At 33.9% G+C, this 22030-nt stretch overlaps 1 protein-coding gene across 2 annotated transcripts in view; it reads right to left on the bottom strand.

Annotated features, from left to right (window-relative positions):
- Positions 1 to 1394: 1394 nt before the first annotated feature.
- The window catches only part of GNPDA2 (glucosamine-6-phosphate deaminase 2), a 30764-nt gene continuing 10128 nt past the window's right edge, over positions 1395 to 22030 (bottom strand). For both annotated transcript variants that reach the window (XM_025921701.2, XM_086705142.1), the window contains 5 exons: positions 21918 to 22019; positions 20260 to 20442; positions 14223 to 14407; positions 8119 to 8293; positions 1395 to 2414 (listed from right to left, as the gene is read on the bottom strand). In XM_025921701.2, the coding sequence (XP_025777486.1) occupies positions 2353 to 2414; positions 8119 to 8293; positions 14223 to 14407; positions 20260 to 20442; positions 21918 to 22019 (707 nt within the window). In that variant the 3' untranslated portion in view covers positions 1395 to 2352. The remainder of the gene's footprint in view (positions 2415 to 8118; positions 8294 to 14222; positions 14408 to 20259; positions 20443 to 21917; positions 22020 to 22030) is intronic.

Here is a 22030-nt window from a genome sequence, read left to right as displayed (position 1 = left end):
CTCTTCTAGCTGTATTAGAACAGATGAAATATGAAATTCTGTAACAGTATTTTGGAAAATGGCAGTATATTTGAAACTAGAAGAGCATTTACATATAATTTCTAATACAGAGTGTTCTGTTCTACCATTACTTTCAGGAGAAAGAAGTTGGTACCTGACATGAAGTATACACCATGTGTATACTATGTAATATTTGTATTTTATTAGTAGGCATAGAATTTGGACACATTTAATTTTCTTCCTTTAAGCTCTTTTTAGGAAGCAATTTTACTTAAAGTAATAAAATATATTTTTCAAATTTTTTAATATAAGCTTAAGTTCTCTCCCCTGGTCACCCTACCAAACAGGTGATTTTCATGGTTTAGAGTTGTGTGCCTTCTAAGTGTATCCCTGATAGGACTTTGCTATACTAAGATTTTTGCAGATACTACAATAATGTAAATGAGTATTAGAATAGCCACCATTTATTGAGTTTAATATGTGACAGCCACTGAGCTGAGCTCCATAGGCATTGCGTCATTCAGTCTACACACAGTCAAGATATAGATACTATTACCATCCTATCTTACAGGGCAAGAAGCTCAGACTCCCACGTTGCCAGTGTCATTGACAGAGCTAGGATTTAAACAGTGGTTTCTTTATCCAAACCCCACCAGTTCTTAGCTACCATATTTTATTGCCTTGTGGAAATATCTATTAGCCTTCTTAGTTCTTTACTTAGCAGCAGCTTGGCCTCTGAGCTAGGGAGCTAGAGTCACCAGAAATCAGTTTGCTTGAGGACCTGAACCTAAAACCAGCACCTAACATCAGGGGCAGTGATGGTAAGATCTTCTAAACTGTGTCTCAGCTATGCCATTTAAAGCACAAAAGTTAACTACTGAACCATGTACTAAAAACAGGTATCTTTAGCTATTTCACTATAATACTAGGACATTCTTAGTTAAGATTGTTTGTAGTAAACGGTACAATTTTATTACCAGGTGTGTGACTGGAAGATTATACTGACATACTAGTCACTTAAAGACCATTTGTAACACTTAAGGTTATTATAACTGCATTACCTGTAATTAAAGGAGCATATTTTATTTTAAACGTTATATTTATTTTTGTTTAATTTTTATTGTTAATACGTTTCAGTCACATTTCAATTAAGGTATGCTTAATTATGTTAAATAATGTTCTTCTAGGTGCAAAATATGCAGAAGGGAGCATTTTTTATTCCCCAAGGAGTGACTAAGAAATTATAGGTAGAATCATTGCCTTTTCACTCAGATCTCCCCAAATGCATGATGGCAACAAACAAGAATAAATGCAGGCTCAATACAACTATTAATGTTGGAATCTCTCAGATGTGTGTATTCAGTTTCACTTCTGGAAATAAAATTTAGATAGCATTTGTTTATTATAAGCTTTATTTGAATTAAAGATAGAAAACAATATAGTTTTATTTGCAGTTTAATGATGCAAGTTGTTAATGGCAATCTAAAATAGTTTACAGTAATTCCTTTTATATATACTTTATCATGTTATCTTTTTAGACATATAAGTAAGGAATAAAGCTAATCATTTATGAAGTTTAACAATAATCAGAAAATTGTCTTCAAAAGAATTTCCTTAAGAGTGTTGCTAGGTATAAAGTTCATAATTGCCAAAATACTTATTAAAAGCATGAACCCAAGTCATTAAATAAAAATAAGAGCACATTTGTAAAAAAAGTGCTGTAGAAGGTGGTGCACAAAAATCATGCACTTATACATACTTTCCAAAAGGACGTAAACTGTACTTTTAGGCACTGTCATTTCTTCAGATTTTCTGTTCCAACAATATACAGCAGGACTTTTCATGTCCAGATGCCACTGCAGGAAGGGGCTAAGGCAACCACGTGCAGAAAAGCTTGTGTGTGATGCACAGAAAATACAAAGATTACATTCCAAAACTAAAGGTTTGCAATGATTTTTTGATATCTGAAAGGTGGAGTGTCTTTATGTGATTAAAAAATAAAATTCTTGAGAATGCCACCAGATTCATATGAATGATACTTGATGTATATTCTTCACATTTAAAATGACTTGAAATTTTTAAACAGACATTTCATTTCTGCACTGTTTTATAGAGTGGCTGTGTGGCTTCTGTACTTTACAATAACAGCTATTTGTGAGAGCCAACTACTTCTCCTAAACCTTAGTATAAAATGGACACATTGTAAATATGGAATGTTTAACATATAGGTATTGGACTTCAAAAATGACAGTCTTCAAAAAATCCCCATGTTTTATCATATTGCATAGCTGAAAATTCATCTACTTATAAAAGTGTTCTGTTCATTCAAGCAGAATTTTGCTCCAATCTCCTTCAATTTCCTTCTTTCATACTGTATAGTGGATCCACAAGTTTATTGTGCACATGCATTAAACCTTAAAGAAAAAAAGCACAGTTCTGGTTTTATTTTTGAATTATATCTCATTTACTTTAGAAAATAGAAGAGCTTATAAGACACAATAAGTATATCATTTCCTGTCTGATACAGAATAAAGTTTTATTGAAAAATGAAAATAGAAATATTCTATAATGGTTAGTTGTAACTACCTAGCAAACAGCAATTTACAGTATTTATGGAGCTGTAGATCTAGGATGTGTACAGATGCTTTGGGAGTAACCAGAAGTAGAAGCAGTTCTTGTCTTCAGAGCTTCAGTATGACAAAAATAACAAATGTGAATACTGACTTGATGAATACACTTTAATTATATCTGTAAGTGTGTTGAATTTGATCCTCTGGCATTTCCTCTACCAGACTCCAGCTAGGGACAGAACTGTTGTTACACTAGGATAGTATTACCCCATTCATTCATCTGGCAAGTTATTTTCCATTATTTTGGCGTGTGTGTTTACAGTAATAAGCCACACTGAAGGAAGTTAGTGAAAAAAAAATCCAAGGTACTATTAAAAAGTTGGACAATCCAGGGGCGCCTGGGTGGCGCAGTCGGTTAAGCGTCCGACTTCAGCCAGGTCACAATCTCGCGGTCCGGGAGTTCGAGCCCCGCGTCAGGCCCTGGGCTGATTGCTCAGAGCCTGGAGCCTGTTTCCGATTCTGTGTCTCCCTCTCTCTCTGCCCCTCCCCCGTTCACGCTCTGTCTCTCTCTGTCCTAAAAATAAATAAACGTTGGAAAAAAAAAAATTAAAAAAAAAAAAAAAAAGTTGGACAATCCAGGGGCGCCTAGGTGGCTCAGTCGGTTAAGCGTCCGACTTCGGCTCAGGTCGTGATCTCACGGTTTGTGGGTTTGAGCCCCGCGTCGGGCTCTGTGCTGACAGCTCAGAGCCTGGAGCCTGTTTCAGATTCTGTGTCTCCCTCTCTTTCTGCCCCTTCCCCACTTGCACTCTGTCTCTCTCTGTCTCAAAAATAAATAAACATTAAAAAAAAAAAGTTGGACAATCCATATTTAAACGTTAACAAAAGAGTTAAACTTAGAATACAAGAAAAAATAGAGCAGTCAGTACTGAGCCATCTCTGACTCCCAAGTGCTGAGAATTGGAAGCTGCCCACCTGGCAGAAATCAAGTACAGCCCCAACTCTTAGGATGTAACAGAGCTAGAGACGGTTCAAGGAGTCTTTGAATCTCCCACATTAATATACGAATGTGTGTGAGCATGTGTGCATTTTTTTCTGAGGACAGTCTCTTCACCAGATTTTCAAAGTGGCCCATGACCCAGAAAGTGAAGAGCCATGACATGAACCCTGGTTTTTCTTTTTGCTCTTAACCCCTACCTTCCATTTTGCTTTAAAATTTTTGGAGTATAATCTGCCTGGCTAGCTCAGTTGGGAAGAGCAGGTGAGTATTGATTTCAGGGTTTAGTTCAAGCCATACGTTGGGTGTAGAGATTAAAAAAAAAGTATAATCTAGCCCTATTTTATCAATACACTTTAATGGTTCTCTGTTCTATTAACAGGAACTTTTTCTGCTGCTTTGTTAGCTCTTCCTTACATTTGTGCTATTGCTTTTGCCATTTCCTCCCAATCTAAATGCTACTATCCATTTTCTGGGGCTTTGAATCCTATCAAGTTAGAAGTTAAACTATGCTATTTAACTCTTTCTCCTTATTTAATATCCTTTGGACTTCATGGGGATATTTATAGAATTCAGTGCTTAGATGGTTTCATAGTCTTGTGTTCTCCCATCTATCTACCTATCTGACTACCCACCATTTATCAAATGCCTCCAGTATACCAAGCAAACTTCTAGACAGTGAAATAATGCAGTGAACAAAACTTAAGTCCCCACCTCTATGGAGCTTTTATTTTAATGAAATACATTTTATTTTCTCAAATCACTTAATGAGCCAACTTTTTATGATACTGAGTCACCTACTTGCAGATAGGGATACTTGTTACATTTCTTTTTGCTAACACTATGGGAGACTATGTATTTGAAGGCACTTAAGCCCCTTGGCTGATGACACTAATTGGTAAATATACTTTATGTTTACCAAAAATATACACTAAAAGGTAATGTGTATAGTGCAGAAGAAATATTTGCTAATAAAAACTATCAGATGATATCTCCTATTTAAAATAGGATTTAACTGAAAAGTTTAATTCAACAACCAATATGTAAAAAGCAGTAAAATGGGGACTAGAGAAAGCCAGGAGGAGAGGGAACAATAAAGACAAAGGTAATTTTAGCCACTTTGTTTAGAAGATGTATTCTCTTATGGAGAAGTAGCTATAATAAGGTTCATTCTACTTGATACAATTCATCTATCATTTACTTACAGCTTTGATCATGGAGATAATACATTAGAGATTTAAAACACAAAACAAAATAAAAGTTCAACTCTATAAGATTTAACTATATATTGGCTGTAACTTTTAAACTTCAGGCTGTTTCCAAACTAGAAATTATTTTGAAAATTTTATTACTTGCATTTTGGAGGACACAAAGAATTTACTATGACCTAAGGTTAAACTGACAACTTTCAATACAAGAATTTGATAGAAACAAATCATTGCTATTTAAATCACTAACAGACAAAAATAAATTGAATACTAAAACGTATAGACTTCCTGAAATGTTGCCAGAAGAAGTGAAATGTCATAGATTCTAAATGTCAGTTTTATGGTTTTGGCTCAATCTGAACTCATTTGACCTCTGTCAATCTATTGGAGCAGGGCCTACAAAGGATGAAGCCAAAAAAATGTTCACTATGATGATGATGTCTTGAAAATCTATTCTCTTAACATAAAATAAGTTTTATATAAAATTAGCAAAAACAAATCAGAAAACATTCAATGTTAAACTATATTTTCCTGTGATTTACTGCTATCTTTTAAAAGGTATACCTGTATACTGAAATAAACTTCCATTAACTAATGATTTTTATTTTAGATGCAGTTAACCTAGATTTTCATAGAGAGCTAGATAATTAGAACCCTTTTAGGCACTTTTTAGTGATTGTAGAAGAAAGAGTAGGGATGTGAACACAATACGAAGAATTATAGACGGTAACCACAAGATTCATATTCTCCAGTACATCTTGAAGTGATAGAATAACTCAATGAAGATACGGAAAATATATAAAACTACATTTGAATATGCATAAATCTATGAATATTCAGTTCTACCCTGTATTAAAATACCGTACTATGAAATGAGGTCTGATATAACCTGAACAAGATCTCAATTCCATTTTTCTCCATATTGGAGGCACCCTGACTGAAGCTGATACCCTGAACCTCTTCAGAAATATATGCAGCTCCCCTGAGGTACAGAATACAGTGCCTTCAAAAGAGCAGTGTGGTGATTTTCTCATAGTCTACACTTCAAGATGTTTCAGAAGAGCTTACAATCTGATAGATGAATTAAAAGAACAAAGTATATATAATCACCTACCTCCTGTCTGTTTTAAATTACCTTTAAAATAGGTCGGAAGCAATTATTTTAGTATGAAAAACTAAAATTGCTTTTGGAAGCAGTTGTTATAGTATGAAAACCCAAACAAACAGAAATATGGTTTAGATAGCCAATTTATACCTATTCTATGAGGCAGTATAAGAGTGGACAAAAGCCTAGACTCCAGATAAGCGTGGTATCACTTAACCCGCTCTACCCACATACAAACTGACTTTGGGTGACAATATCTCTATTAAGCCTGTTAACTCATCTATAAATGGGATTATATAAGAGTATCCACTTCATAGAATTGTGCAAATTAAGTAAATCAAGTATAATCCATTTAGAATAGTGACTGGTCATTTAATTATTATAGGCTATTGAGTATTTTATTAAATATTTACTTCACATAAAATGTAAACTTTTTCTGTAAAAAACAAATGGACAAAGTCTGATAAGCACAGGGGTTTGAGGATTGCTGATATATTAAAATATGAGAATGTTAAAAAGAATCTCTTTAAAACCGGCATTAAATAAAATATGTGGATAATGGGGATTCCTCCTGTTAATTTTTTCAAGGAGTCTAGTATTTGAAATGAAATCCAAAAGACTACATACATGGGTAAAACTCCATCCAAGAGCTCTGTCATATTCACAACTCATGACAGATATTTCCGCTTTTACCTCTCAACTTATTAAACAGAAATTTTTCAGTTTAATTTGATATCTGTGTGGCTTGGCAAAAAAAAAAAAAAAAAAAAGTAATTTTGATGAAAATATAAATACTGGAAATAATAAGGAAATGTTTAAGTGAATTATGATACATCTACTTGACTATTATATAGTCATTAAATTTACTTTTGAAGAATATTTAGTAAAATAGGAAAATGCTCACAACAGTTAAGTACAAATACAAACCATATAAACATCAAAATTGTGTTTGTTTACTGTTCATCCAACTTCCATCATTTGTGCATCACCTTCAAGATTTCTGCCACATTCACACATTTACATGAACTATGGAGTTAATTTAAAAATTTCCTTTAAATTGACATAATTTAAGTTACATACTATATTTCATGAATGAGACACTGAAGACTATAAGACACACATTATTTTATGTACCATTAAGAAAAAAAATGCTACCAGGTAACTGACAGTGACACGAATTTTAAACACATCCCAGTTTCAGACAAAACAGATGAAAAAAGATGTGTCTTAGAGGCAATAAAATATGGTAACTTCTTTAGCCCTGTCAAAGCAATTATATTCATGAAATATAGGTTTGATTGGCTCAGTATATTTATTCTAATACATGTTAAATAAATACCTAGTTACTAGAGTAAGAAAATTAAAAATACATATTCATTCATGTAATAACAGTATTACACATAACTACATACTTTGTGAATTACTGACATGTGTGTCTCTATATATATGATCAGTTACATTTTCGTATCAGCTACAGGTACTTTATAAAGAGCACCTATTTATACAGCTTTTTATGTGTATATGTGGAATTCACTCTTAAGCAGAGAACGGGTTCTGAACAGTATAGTCCTTGAAAACCTGTTAAATCACCCATTACATCAAGCACTTGTGGTTTCATATATAAAACCTGGTACAGCAAGGTTTAAGAATTACTGAACTAGACTGCAGGAAGAGTCAAAAGGAAAATCTACATGCAGAAGTCTGGGCAGTCAAACCCTGCTTACTTGCAGAGTTTATTCCATACTGTTGACGCAGAACCATTATAACTACATGGGAATAATTTGAATTTGTGAAGATTAGATGAGATAGTGGGTGACCCAACCTATCTGCTGATTAGGTTCTATTTTAAACATAGCTTGGCGAGGGAGATGGAACAGGGAAACAATGGAAAAATCAGAACATATATACATTTCCTTTTGGGTTAATTTTGCATATACAATTATGAAAGTAAATATTTTATTAAATTTGGATTCAAGAAAAATATTGTTCACTGAAAATACAGATCGAAGAGATTCTCTTCATGAAAAAAAATAGGAAAATATTCTGAAAGCAACTATCATCTGCAGTGAGACTTTTCTATTTTCCTTAAAAAAAAAAACAAAAAAAACTGGCTAGTGTGTTGGTAAAAAGCCAGTTTTCAATAGGCACAGTGCAGGATGTAACTCCATAGTCTCATTAAGTTTTAACTGTCATCTATAATGGAACGTTCTCACAATCTACTTCTGAAATTTCAATGCTCACCTTTAAAGTATTTCACAGTTTTAACTCTTAATTCTAAAGTAGCATCTTCATCACACACAAAAATAGTTCGGGGATGCTGCTGGAAAGCGGAAACAGTCCACATGTGATTTACTCCTTCTTCTATTGCTTTGTAGAGAGCAAATGCCTTGTGTGCACCTGTTATGAGGATCATTACCTGGAAAATCATGACCATTACATATTAATTCTTAAAACATGTTTCAAATGACAAAAAAGCTTTTTTTTTTTTTTTAAGAAACAAAGATGCTAGCACCAATATCCTTCTGAAGGCAAAACAAAAATAAATAGCTACATATTTCTTCACAGTTCAAGAGTTTTATTTCTGTTCAAGATAAAAGGAAAGCATAAACTGTATCTCTCTTCTGGTTTATGAAAGTAAAATAGTATCTCTATAATGAGTATTACTGAATATACCATAATGCATATAGTTATTAATATATTAAATACTGACGTGCAGAAGAGCCCTGGGAGAATGAAGAAGAAAGAAAAGGGCTGTTTTGCAAAAGCAGAATTACAAGTCAGCAAAGAATTTATATAACCAAGAATGATATACCAATTGCTCTAGTCCAGACAAGCAATACAGTAGATATTACTTTGAAAGTAAGAGAAAGAAGCCTAAAGACTATTTCATTGAACATGTGCTATCTAAAGTTGTCTTGAAACAAAAACTAGATTTGAAAAAAGGATTAGGGATCTACTTAAATGCAAGAACTGCCCTTCAAGCACACATGACTGAGAATACCCTTATGAACTATAGAAAATCCAAGCTCTTGGTCCCCAATTCCTACAACCTATAATTCAAAGAACATGTGCAAATCAAAGTGGCTATGCATGAGAATAAATCCCTACCATTTTTAGCACTAAATCAATTCTATTTTATAAGTTAATCTAAACAATATATGTAATCTTTCAAACATGATTTTTTTTCATTGTAATGGTTAACTAAAAAATGAATATTAAGGTGGTTTTAATTCAAAAATATTGTAACATCATAAAAATTCTGCTTTGCCTATTTTAAAACCACACTTCTAAACTAGGAAGAAATTAAAGATTAATGAAACAGATACTATACTTATTTTATCAAGATTTAATACTTTTCATTTTGAAGCTATACATACTCATTACTATTAGAGCCCATGAACTGAGAGATATGTATGAATTTCTACAAATGTTCTTATTGAGATTTCTTGTTCTTAAGTATAAAGATCTAGGCTAGTGGAAAATTCATTATAGCATCATCACATAAAAGCTTTTGTTTTTTTAAAAAACTGTATTTGATATAATAAGGTAAGCATAACACAGATTAACAGATTTGTTAATTAGTTTTCCCTGCTGGATATTATTAACCAGTGTTTTGTTTCTTAAGAGTAATATATGTGTTATAGAGGCATTAAAAAAAAAAAAAATACAGGTTCTTTGTTTCATCCTGTCTTTCAATTTATAATGTTTGGAGTTAGGACCCAGGAACCAGGGTCCCCTAAGTGATTATTAAGCAATCTGGCAGAAGTCCTTAGACTAACACCTGAGAAGTCTCTACCAAGTTTCTTTCATGCTTTCTTAAATCTAGTGATTACGGCATAAAGGATACTTTCTCAAGTTTTATTTTAAGACACCGTCAAAATATGATTTGGTGGTTACAAAGTTCAAACACTGAACTTAGCACTTTCCTTGAATTACCTCATTTATCTCCTCAAAACAACAGCATGAGATACTGTTCTTATTCACATTTTACAGAAAATGAAATAGAAGCACAGATATTCTGTAACTTGCCCAATATTCCTGTAAGACTAAGATATAAACAAGTCTTATTCCAGGGTCTATATCCTTAACTATATTAGATTGTCTCTTGAGAAATAAGGAAACTGTTAAAAGGTCTGCCAATTAGACAATATGAGCTAACTGTCATTACTGAAGCAAATAATGTAAAATAGTAATGGGAGAAGTGGCAACAAATTTCTATGTTGAATGTATACTGTGAAAAAACAAAGACAAACATTTACCAATGAGTAAGGGTAAATACACAGTATTATGAAAAGAGTGAAATGAAAGGAAGCTGCTGAAAGTCCGGTGTGGGATGAAGAATTACTCATTAGTGTGTGTGCAAGCCTAAGACATACATAACCTTTAACTGAGAATTAAGAAGATATATCTAGAAGAAATGAAAAAAATGTTGCTCTCGGAATGTAATTTGATGGTGATATGTAATTAGTTTTACTCTACGCACTCCAGTATTCTCAAGGAAAGTATTTCTCACATGAAAAAGCTTTAGAGTAGCTCCTATCTGAAACCAAGTCTTTAAAGATAAGCAGGAAAGCTCCACACAGGGGGCATGTCAGACAGTTATGGGGTGGTCAGTAAAAAGCTAGAAATTTGGTAAGGCTGGCGTATAGGAAAATGAAAGGAAATGCTTGAACACTGGTGGAGATCTGATAATACAGAATCTTGTTATGGCAGAGAGGCTAGGCTTCATTTTTTGATAGAATAATAGGGCATCAGAGACTCTTAATTACATAGGTAAGTAATAAACTGAACTATGGTTTTGAAAAAAATAATTCAGACTGTAACACATAAAACGTGATAAAGAATGGATATCGCCATGATTTAAAATGGGTTTGCAATAATTCTTGAAAAAACTGATATAGGCTTAATAGGCAGTGGTGATGGAGGGAGGGCAGGATCCTTATTTACCTTTAAGTAGTTTATTAAATACTTGGAATTTGGTGACTCATTAGATGTAGAGAAGATGCTGAGAATGACCCATGTTTCAAGCTCAGATAATCTTCATGGTGAGTGCTGTTATTCACCAAGAGAGGGAATATTCAGAAGAGAAAGGCAAATTTGGTAGAAAGATAAATTTAAATTTTGGACAGTGTAAGTATACAAGGAGTCTTTAAACATCTCGATGTCAGCTAGAAGTTGGAAATATGAAACTTGAACCTTCAGAAAGTTAAGATAAAGATATGTATTATTATTACTGTACTGAGAGTACTTTATCTTTTTGGAATAGTAATAAAACTACAGAAAGAATGTTACAAAAAGTTACTGCTGTTGACTTATTTAAAAAAAAAAAAAAAAGTCATGCTCTAAAGCATGCAGAGTGGATATACAGTTCCAGGATGAAACCCTAGGGAACAACAATATTCAAGACGCAGATGAAGGAAGAACAGCCTGGGAAGCAGACTGAGAAGGAATGCTCAGAAAGAAAGAAGAATGCTAGAGTTTTATGATGGAAGGAATGGTCAACGTTCGTAGATGATGAAAAGACACCCAGTTGGACCAGAACTGCAGAGAAGATGCCAGTTTTAGCAATGAAGAAATCATTGGTGACGTCAGTGATTTCCAGTAAAGCAACAAAATCAAAAGCAGATTTTTAAGTTTTATTAGTTTTTCTTATGTCATCTTAAGAATAAATATCTAAAGTATTACAATAATATATAACAAATATAAATGTTACAACGGTGAAAAAAATTTATCTTTTCTTTTGAAATTACCTTTAGAACATATGACAATATCTTTAAATATACCTCAGTAAAAACAAATTTGAATCCTTTGAAGGCAGATTTAGCTTTTGACATAGAGCCAAAAGTCAATAAAAATCAGATCTGATGGTTCAAGTAAATAACCAAGCTGTGGATAGAACTAACCTTGTCTAACATGAATCATGAACATAATAATGCATTAAAACTATTCCCCAAAGTTATTAAATACTTATTATATTGCAGGCATTGTAAGGTACTAGATATATATGACCTATAAACTCACAGGATTGTAAGTTAGTAAGAAAAAAGATATTAAACCAGTAAACATACAAGAACAATCAGAAATTGTGAAAAGTGCAAATAAAGGAAAAGAAAAATGGTCTGAGAGAAAATAGAAAAAAGTAACTCTGATTATGAGGATTATGGTTAAGAAAGGGGTTTCTGAATGTTGAAAACTGCAAGGTGCCATTTCACCTAAGCAAGGTCCAGAAAAGTAGAGCATTTCACACACACCATTAGTGTGAAGGCCTCAAGCCAAGGAAAGAGTGATAAAGTAGTGACGGGTGTGGTTCCTTATCTAGTTGACAATTCCCAATCTTAAAGAAACCTGTAATAACTTCCAGGGTGTCACCTCCAGGGTGTGTACAGAGGTCTTCATTAACCAAGTTGCCAAAATGATGCTGCTTAGTGATGAACTAATTAACCACTTAGGAATTTACTTTCCTATTCAAATGTATTTTCCATTTAACAGTAGCATCTGCCCCATACATTGATTCAAAGTTCTATTAAGTGTATTTTTTAATTTTTAAAAATTTTTTTTAACATTTATTTATTTATTTATTTATTTATTTATTTATTTATTTACTTTTGAGAGACAGAGAAAGAGCACAAAGCGGGAGATGGGCAGAGAGAAGGAGACACAGAATTAGAAGCAGGCTCCAGGCTCTGAGCTGTCAGCACAGAGCCTGACACAGGGCTCTAACTCACAAACTGCGAGATCGTGACCCGAGCCGAACTCGGACGCTTAACCGATTGAGCCACCCAGGCTCCCTTAAGTGTTATTTTTTAAAATATTTTATTTTTAAGTAATCTCTACACCCAACGTGGGACTTGCACTCACAACCCTGAGGCTAGAGTCGCATGCTCTACTGACCAAGCCAGTCAGGCACTCCTTAAATGTATCTGTTCTTAATGAAACTGAAATTGAAGAGCAGCTTACATCACAGCTAATACCACTGGCAAATGAAAATCTGTACATTAAGCTCCTTAAAATTAAACATAAGAAAATCATTAAGTACCATGACATGATATTTATTTCAAAAGAATGCTATAAAAATCAAAGTACTAAGTCCCCTGGGAAAATAAGAGTCCTACAATAGTTCTGCCATAATGATTTATAATCATGCTAGGAGTGAAAATTGTGAGGTGAGTGAGTGGCATCATAAAATCTTGTTGGAAAAACTGACCAAAAGAAAATCAATACTTGAACAACCCTCTGGTCATTCTAAGAATTAATGTAAGTACGTTATAACTTTAATCTGATTAAATGGAAGAAATCTATTTGTATAACTTCCATATTTTAGAAATACAATTGCTCTAAAATCTTTTTTCAACTTATAAAATTTCAATCCTTGAAAGGCCTTTCTTCATATAGTGGAAGTGATAACTTCCACATGAAAAACTACATTTTGAATGACAGTTGCTAGGTGTACGTTAAAGTCTAGACATATTTACATTAAGATCATTTACTTACTCATCATAACTTTTCTGTACACTTTACTCAAAACCTATCCCATCTTGTTGCCACAAAAGAAAGGAATTTCCATATAATGTAGCCACTTAGAATCATGAGCTGACTATAATTTTTTCTCTTATTCTCAGGGAAGGAAATGAAAGCCCAATTAAAAATTAAAAAATTAGGGGGCGCCTGGTGGCTCAGTTGGTTAAGTGTCTGACTCTTGATTTTGGCTCAGGTCATGATCTTGCAGTTTGTGGGTGCAAGCCCATGTCAGGCTCTGTGTAGACAGTACACAGGCTGCTTAGGATTCTCTCTCTCAAAATAAATAAATAAACTTTAAAAAACATGATGGTTCTTTACAAAAAAATTAAAAAGGAGGGAAGTTCTGTGCAGAGTTCTTGTCTTTTTAAGTATACCAAATTTAGAACAGATCCAGCCTTAGACGGGTTCTTTTTCTGTTGGAAACTAACTGGCTATCCTCCTACAGTCAAGATGTACTTTACACTGAATTATCCCAAGCCTCCAAAATTATCTACAGCCTAGGGCTGTAACTAGCCTCATAGTCCTTTCACCAGATTATTTCACTTAGAAACAGACCATTTGATCAGTATAATTTTAGAAACTCAAACTGTAACGCAAGGAATAGGCACATGAAGCAGTACTCCAAAAGGGATGGTACCTAATTCTTAGTTTACATAAGCTACAAAAACTCAATTTAGTTAAATTTTAAACACTGCAATAAGACTTACAGAAGCTACTGAAAGCTAGGTAACAATTTACATTGTGAATAGGATGTAACCAAAATATCACTAATTTGGTGCTGTATTTTCTCCAAAATCTATAGACATCAAAGAATATTTAATTCTTACTTCTCTTGCATCCATCACTGTCCCCACGCCAACTGTTAGAGCCATAGTTGGCACCTTCGATAAATCTCCATCAAAATATTTAGCATTTGCCAAAATGGTGTCCATCGCTAGAGTCTTTAATCTTGTCCTTGACACTAAACTGGATCCTGGCTCATTGAAAGCGATATGGCCATCTGGACCAATTCCTTTTAAAAGAAGTATACATACACATATACACATAAAGTAAATAAGGTTTCCCAAAGTTCAAGTTGTTTTAAAGAGCAAAGTCATAAACACGCTCACCTTGTTTTATTTGATAGCCGGATATCTAATGCTGCATGAAAATATTTGTTCCTGTATTTGATTCAACAAGTATTTCAATGTTTTCCACATGCTTAGCACTGAGCAAGAACGATTGTAATAGCAGTAAAATTAAGTATTACCTTATATCAGCATAACACTTCACAGTTTATAAAGCATTTTTTGCATCTCAACAACACATATTTAAAAATCTTTAAGATAGTCTTATTAGGCCTATCTATTCGCCTCATCTCCCCACCTGTTTTTGAGCTCAACGCTTTGTTTTGAGTGCAAGCTTCTCCTGCTTGCACTCTCTCAAAAATAAACAAAGAAACTCTGGCATTCAAGGGTAATACATGACTTATTCAAGATAACAATTTAGTAAATACTGAGACAAAACTGAAATCTAAATCTTCTGATGCCTAACACAGTGGTGTTTAATACTTTAACTTGGCTTGGTTCTAGTCTAGATGGGGCAATTAACTACTGGACCTCCCTGTAGCAGTTTCCTCACTTACAAAAATGTCTAGAACGGATAATACTGGGCAGTAGTTTGCTTCAGACTTTTTTGACTAGAAATATATTTGACACTGCAATCTAGTAGTACACATGTAAACACATAAACACAAACCAAAGTAATTAAAAACAAGAACGCATGAAACAATACTTACCCCTGCTAGGAGCCATTCTATTTAATTCTATTTCATTAGCAAAACACACAAAAGGGAAATGCTAAATGTGAATGACTATACTGATTTCATGACTTAATAATGGGTGACAACTACAACTTGAAAACACTGCTTTAAACAGACATACTGACAGTTCTAATATTCTAGGATCGCCTCTAAATAATAGATGGGAACATGACATTCCTTATTTGAATGAAATTGGAAGCGAATCTTTTTGTAAAATGAAGAATCTCTATAGCATGAATAAATCAAGTTTTACACATGGGTACTCTAATAGATTTCTGACAACCTCAATGAAAAAATAAACTCATACGTTCTGAGTCAAAATATGTTACATTTATATTCTTCATATTAACTTTAATGATAGATATGTGTATTTTACTGACTCTTAACCTCTTAACCTACAACTCTAACCAATTTCTCCCAGGTTACAACAAAGCAAAAAATGACAACAAATAACCTGGTTTTGATGGAAGAAATGAAATCTAAGGGAGCAGATATAAGCTACCAAAGCACTACATTCTAGAAATTTTTAATGTGGTGAACTAAAGTCTGACCCACATGTGGTTAATATGTATGGACTTTTTCCATTAGTGTATATCTGCTTGTTAATAAAATTTTTAAATTAAAAATATGAATTTCTCTCTAGATTGGTAAAATTGTTCTGTTTCTCCTCTTAAGTGTACATCGGTGCAAATATTTACATTTTTCTATTTATGTATAAAGAAGAAAGGATAGAACCATGAAAATAAAAGTTCCAGAAAAAATAGGAAGTCCTCAAGGATCAACACCAGTGTTGTCAGTGGTGATGTGGGTCGTACAAAAGTGTACAGTACAGCTGAAATTATCAGTAGTGTCAATACAGCCCCTTACTAACCAAGAGTAACTATCAGAAATTGAGCTTCCTGATATATTTTAAAAGTGTTCAGAATGTTTCATAAAGCTTTACAAAACTTTCGTTAAAATAATCATGAAATGTAACAACCATGGCAAATTCTCAGTATTTAAGTCAACCTAATACATTAGCACCTTTATGAAATATCTCTAAAACCTCAGGATCTAGATTACATGCCTTTCCTATGTCCCTAAAGTTCTGTGGGGTATAATGTAAATTTCACTGGAGTAAGGACTCTCTCTCTCTAACCTTACTTACTTACTTAATTACTGTATCCTTACCTCTTAGAACAATACAGGACACATAGGAGGCCCTCAATGAATAATGGCTGAAGAGATGAACAGATGGTTGCTATTCTTTGGTATGCTCAGTATACTTTCTCCCTCCTCCTCCTACACTGCTCTGCTTCCCTCACAATTGAGGGGACCTTAATCTACTCTATATCTCTCTGAGGGAGGATGATTGTGGTCTAGTGATAAATACTTGTCCCCAGCTGAAACAATCAGAATTTCTCTCAGGAAATTCTGAAAATTGAGCAAGGATGCAGAAAAGAAAAAAGGTATCTAGAGCTGAGGTATTTGATGATAGCACTGCAGGAGAGGGTCCATGAGTTCCTACTTTGGAGATCTCAGGCTCCTTCATTCTTGTTCTTCCAAAGACTTGGCTGTTTCAACCCGTCTCCAAATTCTGTGAGTTAGCCTAGAATCATTCCAATTAATGCACTTTTGGTCCCAAAATAAGTCACAGTTACTTTCAAACCAAAGAATCTAATCATGTAACCAAAGAAGAAGGTTAAAGTTTTCCCCACTGTCTTATTTTTATTTTTTTAAAAACAGTACCTTAAAATAATTTTAAAGTTAGTAATACCTTAGTTTATTTATAAAATTTCATATTTGTATATTTTATTGCTGGGGGTAGGTAAGGGATTGCACGACACACTTTGCTCTTTCTCTTAACAAATCTGTCGTCACAAAGAATGAGAACTTCAGAGATTATACATTTTCCTTTTTTCCTTTCTATTGAGGAAAGGGAATTCCTATTCTATTTACCAGGAGTAAGAAATGATGTGTTGACAGTCTTAAGCTCTTCTTATCCTACTATTTCAAATTCAGGTGTAAGGAATAGGAAAACCCATTTTGGCCTCAAGCCCAACCTGAAATCTCTAATCCAACTTTACCTTTATTAAGGCTGTTATTTTGATCCCATTTGGCTCAGTTCTTAGTGTTTTTATTAACCAACAAACCCTGGAACAAAAGAAGGGTAAGTGATAAGACCCAGATACCAAGCCTCATCTTGAAAATCCAATAACAAACCTAGATCAACAAAAGCAAAGAATCAAATGAGATTCTTTCATGAGTATACATCCAATAATAGGGTACCCCCAAATAGGAAAAAGTTCAAAGAAAATGCAATAAGCTAACCCTCCTCCCTGTATACACAGAGTAATTATGTCCTTTGAATGGACCATGACATGACTACAGTGAAGATGTTAATGTAAGAGGAAGGATATCATCTTTTTATATACATACATATATATATGTCAGGGGAGAATGACTACAGGAAGCTTAAGAACAAAAATTGTTTAGAAAACAGGTTCTTTCTAGAAGTAAGAGTCAGTCATAAACATAAATAACTATAATTTATACTCTATCTGTTCCAAATGGAAAACTAAGGTGACTTATAGTAAGGTAATATACCAAAATCTAAAAAGAAATGAGAAATGACTTAAAGCTATGGGGAAAGAAGAAAGTCCTACTAGAAATCTTTGATACGAGCACCTGGGTGGCTCAGTCAGTTAAGCATCTGCTCCTGGTTTCAGCTCAGGTCATATCTCATGGGCCGTGGGATTGAGCCCCACGTTGGACTCTGAGCTGACAGCACAGAGCCTGCCTGGGATTCTCTCTCCCTCTCTCTCTGCCCCTCCCCCACTCTCTCTCTCTCTCTCAAAATAAATAAATAAACCGAAAAAAATAAAAATCTTTGACAAGGGACATTCAACCTTACACATCACTTTAAGTTATAAATGCTTTCTGAGAAGCGGACAGAAAAAGAAAATGGAGTTTAGTTCTTATGTTCTCCCCCCAACCCCAGTAAATTCTATTTCCTAGCATTGAATCCCCAAGGGATTTGTCACATGGATCCTTATGTAAGGCAAATAAATTAACAGGAAAAAAGATACTCAAATGAAAAAGTAAACAAGATATTTTTCATTAAGCCATGTTTAATAATGAACCTCTAATAAGTACCATGCCTTTTTGTATGACGGTAAATGAGTGCAAATATGTCTTGATATAACTAAAATATAGACACATTATGTATAATTATATTACAGTAATTAGGTATACATTATAGTAATTCTACTTGATTTTGGTATGTAGTTTAGAAAATATGAAGAATGCATGGGTAATGCATTCCTTCAACATTCCCCAATACAAACTGCCTTAGTCTTGATACTGACAAGTACAAATGGTAATTATCTCAGAATTAAGCCATATGGACAAAACTGGAATGCAAATGCTTTCCAGGAATACTGAAATATTAGCAAATTTTATTAAAACATAGATAACTTTCAATTTTGAAAAGCAAAACAGCCTAGCTTGGATTCTTGCTCAGAGAACAACCATCCCATCTATAAAAGAAAGTAAATGATACCGGCTCTGCTATGTGGAGATAAAAATTTCCTCAAAGAGAAAATTTCAATCTCACTCAATACGCTTAGAAGTAACCCAGTAAAAAAGCAGGAAATTCAATAAACTACAGAACAATTATTTCAGCATCTACAGTTCAGAAAGAGAAGTCTGATGTACCAACCACTATGCAAGACGTTTTACATGTTATAACATAGTTAGTTCTCACAAGTTTTGGAATGGTTAATATTAATTCCTGTTTTACAAATGACTTAATTATACTGAACTTCAATAAATTTCTCAAAGTCATATAGATAATAAGTGGCCAAAACAGAATGCAAATTTATGCCTGACTGTAATACCCAAATTTTCCCCAAGGGCAATCAACCACCTCAACCATACTTGGCCACCTCAACCATAAATTAACGTCAATGTACAGCTCTACTAAAGATCTAATTCATGTACTTTTAAGCAATCTTCTAGTAAATTAAATATAAGATATATCCAGAGAACTTAATGTTAGCTTAGAGCTTTGGCATGTTTAATTGCATAATAAAAACTCTGGCACAAATCAATTTTAGCTCCACTTTAGTTGATGTTATTCTTATGGTAATTAATTAGCTGTCCCAGAGGCTTCATAATAATTACAGAAAACCATGTTGTCATTACAAAGAAAGACACTTCTGGAGCACCTAGGTGGCTCAGTTGGCTGAGCGTCCAACACTTGATATTGGCTTGGCTCAGGTCATTATCTTGCAGTCATGAGATCCAGGCCCACATCAGGCTCCACCACTTAGAATTCTCGCTCACCCTCTCTCTGCCCCTCTCCCTTCCCTACTCGCATGCACGCGAGTGGGCACACTTTCTCTCTCTCAAAATAAATAAACATTAAAGAAAAAACATTCCTCCTATTTTCAATGGTACGTCATGCACACACATGTGCACGCATGCGCATGTGTATATATTATATATGTATGTTTGTGTGTATATATATGTACATACACATATATGTATACATACATATATACATATTTTAAGTGGAGTTTAGTCAATTAAACATTTATTTATTTGGAGTTTATAAAGATAATTATACAGCTTAGTTCATATTAACTAAAGGGTGATGATAAAGTCTTATATCATTCTTAACTGACTTTTTAAGTGAGATGAAGCCATTTAAGTGATCAGTACAGAAATGCTAAAATCTATCTGTTCCACATGCAAACTTTTAGAGACTCAACCCTGTAATTTGGTAAGAAAGCTGGGCTGGAATTGTAAAGAAATTATAAAAGGTAAGAATAGTATTTAGTTAAAGAAACAGCATGCATTTTGTAAGATGTGATTAATTGTGAATTCTAAACAGATAATAGAAAAGTTTAGCAGGCATTGGGACTTATTTCTCAAGACATAATTTAAACAATTCTAACTTAGAACCTTAAGATTACTGTTGATGAAAATAAAAAATAAAAATCAGTACGGATATTATAGACAGTTACAGGTGTTCCCCGCATCACACAAAGGTAAGAGTAATGACAAAATGTTTTACATACCTCCAACAAAAAGGTCAATTCCTCCAGCTTCTTTTATTTTTTTTTCAAAAGCATCACATTCTGCTTGTAAATCTGCAGCATTCCCATCAAGGATATGAGCATTATTTGGATCTATATCAATATGCTTAAAAAAGTTATTCCACATATAAGAATGGTAGCTTTCAGGATGATTTCTGGGAAGTCCTAAATTAAAAGTTAATATATAAAAATGTAAGTATTTCTAGGAATAAATCCAAAGTTTGCTTTTCTGATTAAGCCACAGATGCTATTTAAAATATATAACTTTTCTATAACCATATTCAATTTAAAGGCATTTTTATGTGGAATATATGCTCATTATACTCCAGACATTGTATTAACCACCTTACATGTATGTATCAGTTCAAATAATTTGTACAACATCTATGGAAATACTGTTATCATTCCTATTTTATAGATGAACATCAAAAGCACAGAAAAATTAAGTAAACTTTCCCAAGGTCACACAGCTCACAGAGAGGCTGGAATTCAAACACAGAAGTCTAGTTCACATGCATTTAATCACCGTACTTCACTTCTCAAACACAGAAAATTTTACCAATGGAACTGATTTGTGTTAAGCTCCACAGAAATTAATCTGCCATACCTCTGAAATGTTGGTCTATGTTTCTAATCTATTCTTCCTGCATGCATGCAAAGTATACTGAATCCTAACAGTTCTTTGACTATCATTTGGGCTACCATTAAAAATGTATTCTTGTGTTCCCTGTTAAGCAAGTTAACAATGAATCATAAAATCTTCACAGCCATAAATATAAATACATTTATATCTGAAAAATCTTTATTTTACTAATTACTTTTACATACATGGTACTCAATCCATCTCCACAAAACCAGTTTTAACTCTGCCTTAAGGAAAAAACAAAGAGGGGCGGGGGGAGGCAACCCTGGGTGGCTCAGTGGGTTAAGCATCTGACTTCAGCTCAGGTCATGATCTCATGGTTCATGAGTTTCTCATGAGTTTCAGAGATCCCCTGCACTGGGATCTTTGCTGTCAGCACGGAGTCCGCTTTGGATCCTCTGTCCCCCTCTCTCTGCACCTCCCCTGCTTGTACTCTCTCTCATAAATAAATAATAAAATATGAAAAAGAAAAAAAAAAAGAGTAAGAACTGTGAAGGGACTGGCTCAAAGCTGCATGGCTGATGAGTGGCAGAGCCCAAGATGAATATAGATCTTCTGATTTCTAGTCCCATATTCCTTCTGCTATATCATGCTGGCATCACAAAAATAGATTTTTTTAATGTTTTTATTTATTTTTGAGAGAGAGACTGACTGAGCACAAGCAAGGGAGGGGCGGAGAGAGAGGGAGACACAGAATCAGAAGCAGGTTCCAGGCTCTGAGCTGTCAGCACAGAGCCTGACTTCAGGCTCATACTCACGAACCGTGAGATCATGACCCAAGCCGAAGCTGGATGCTTAACCGAATGGGCCACCCAGGCGCCTCCCCCAAAAATATAGATGTTTTTAATATAAACCCCCAACCGCACCAAAAGGCAGTACGTTATCTTCTAGAAATAGTCATATTACATTCAAAACATAGATTCAAATAATGTATTAATTCTCAAACTATATTCTTTTTATTTAACATATTCAAATAATATATTCAAACACAGCTTACCTACATATTCATCCATGTTAAAGGTCTTCACATATTTAAAAGAAAGGTCTCCATTCTTGTGATATTCTATTAGTTTTTTATAACATCCTAATGGTGTACTCCCTAAAACAGAT

This window comes from Puma concolor, chromosome B1 (genome assembly GCF_028749965.1).
Source record: "Puma concolor isolate L17-30 chromosome B1, mPumCon1.1.hap2, whole genome shotgun sequence".
NCBI lineage: Eukaryota > Metazoa > Chordata > Mammalia > Carnivora > Felidae > Puma > Puma concolor.
This window is presented reverse-complemented; position numbering and strand designations above follow the sequence as displayed.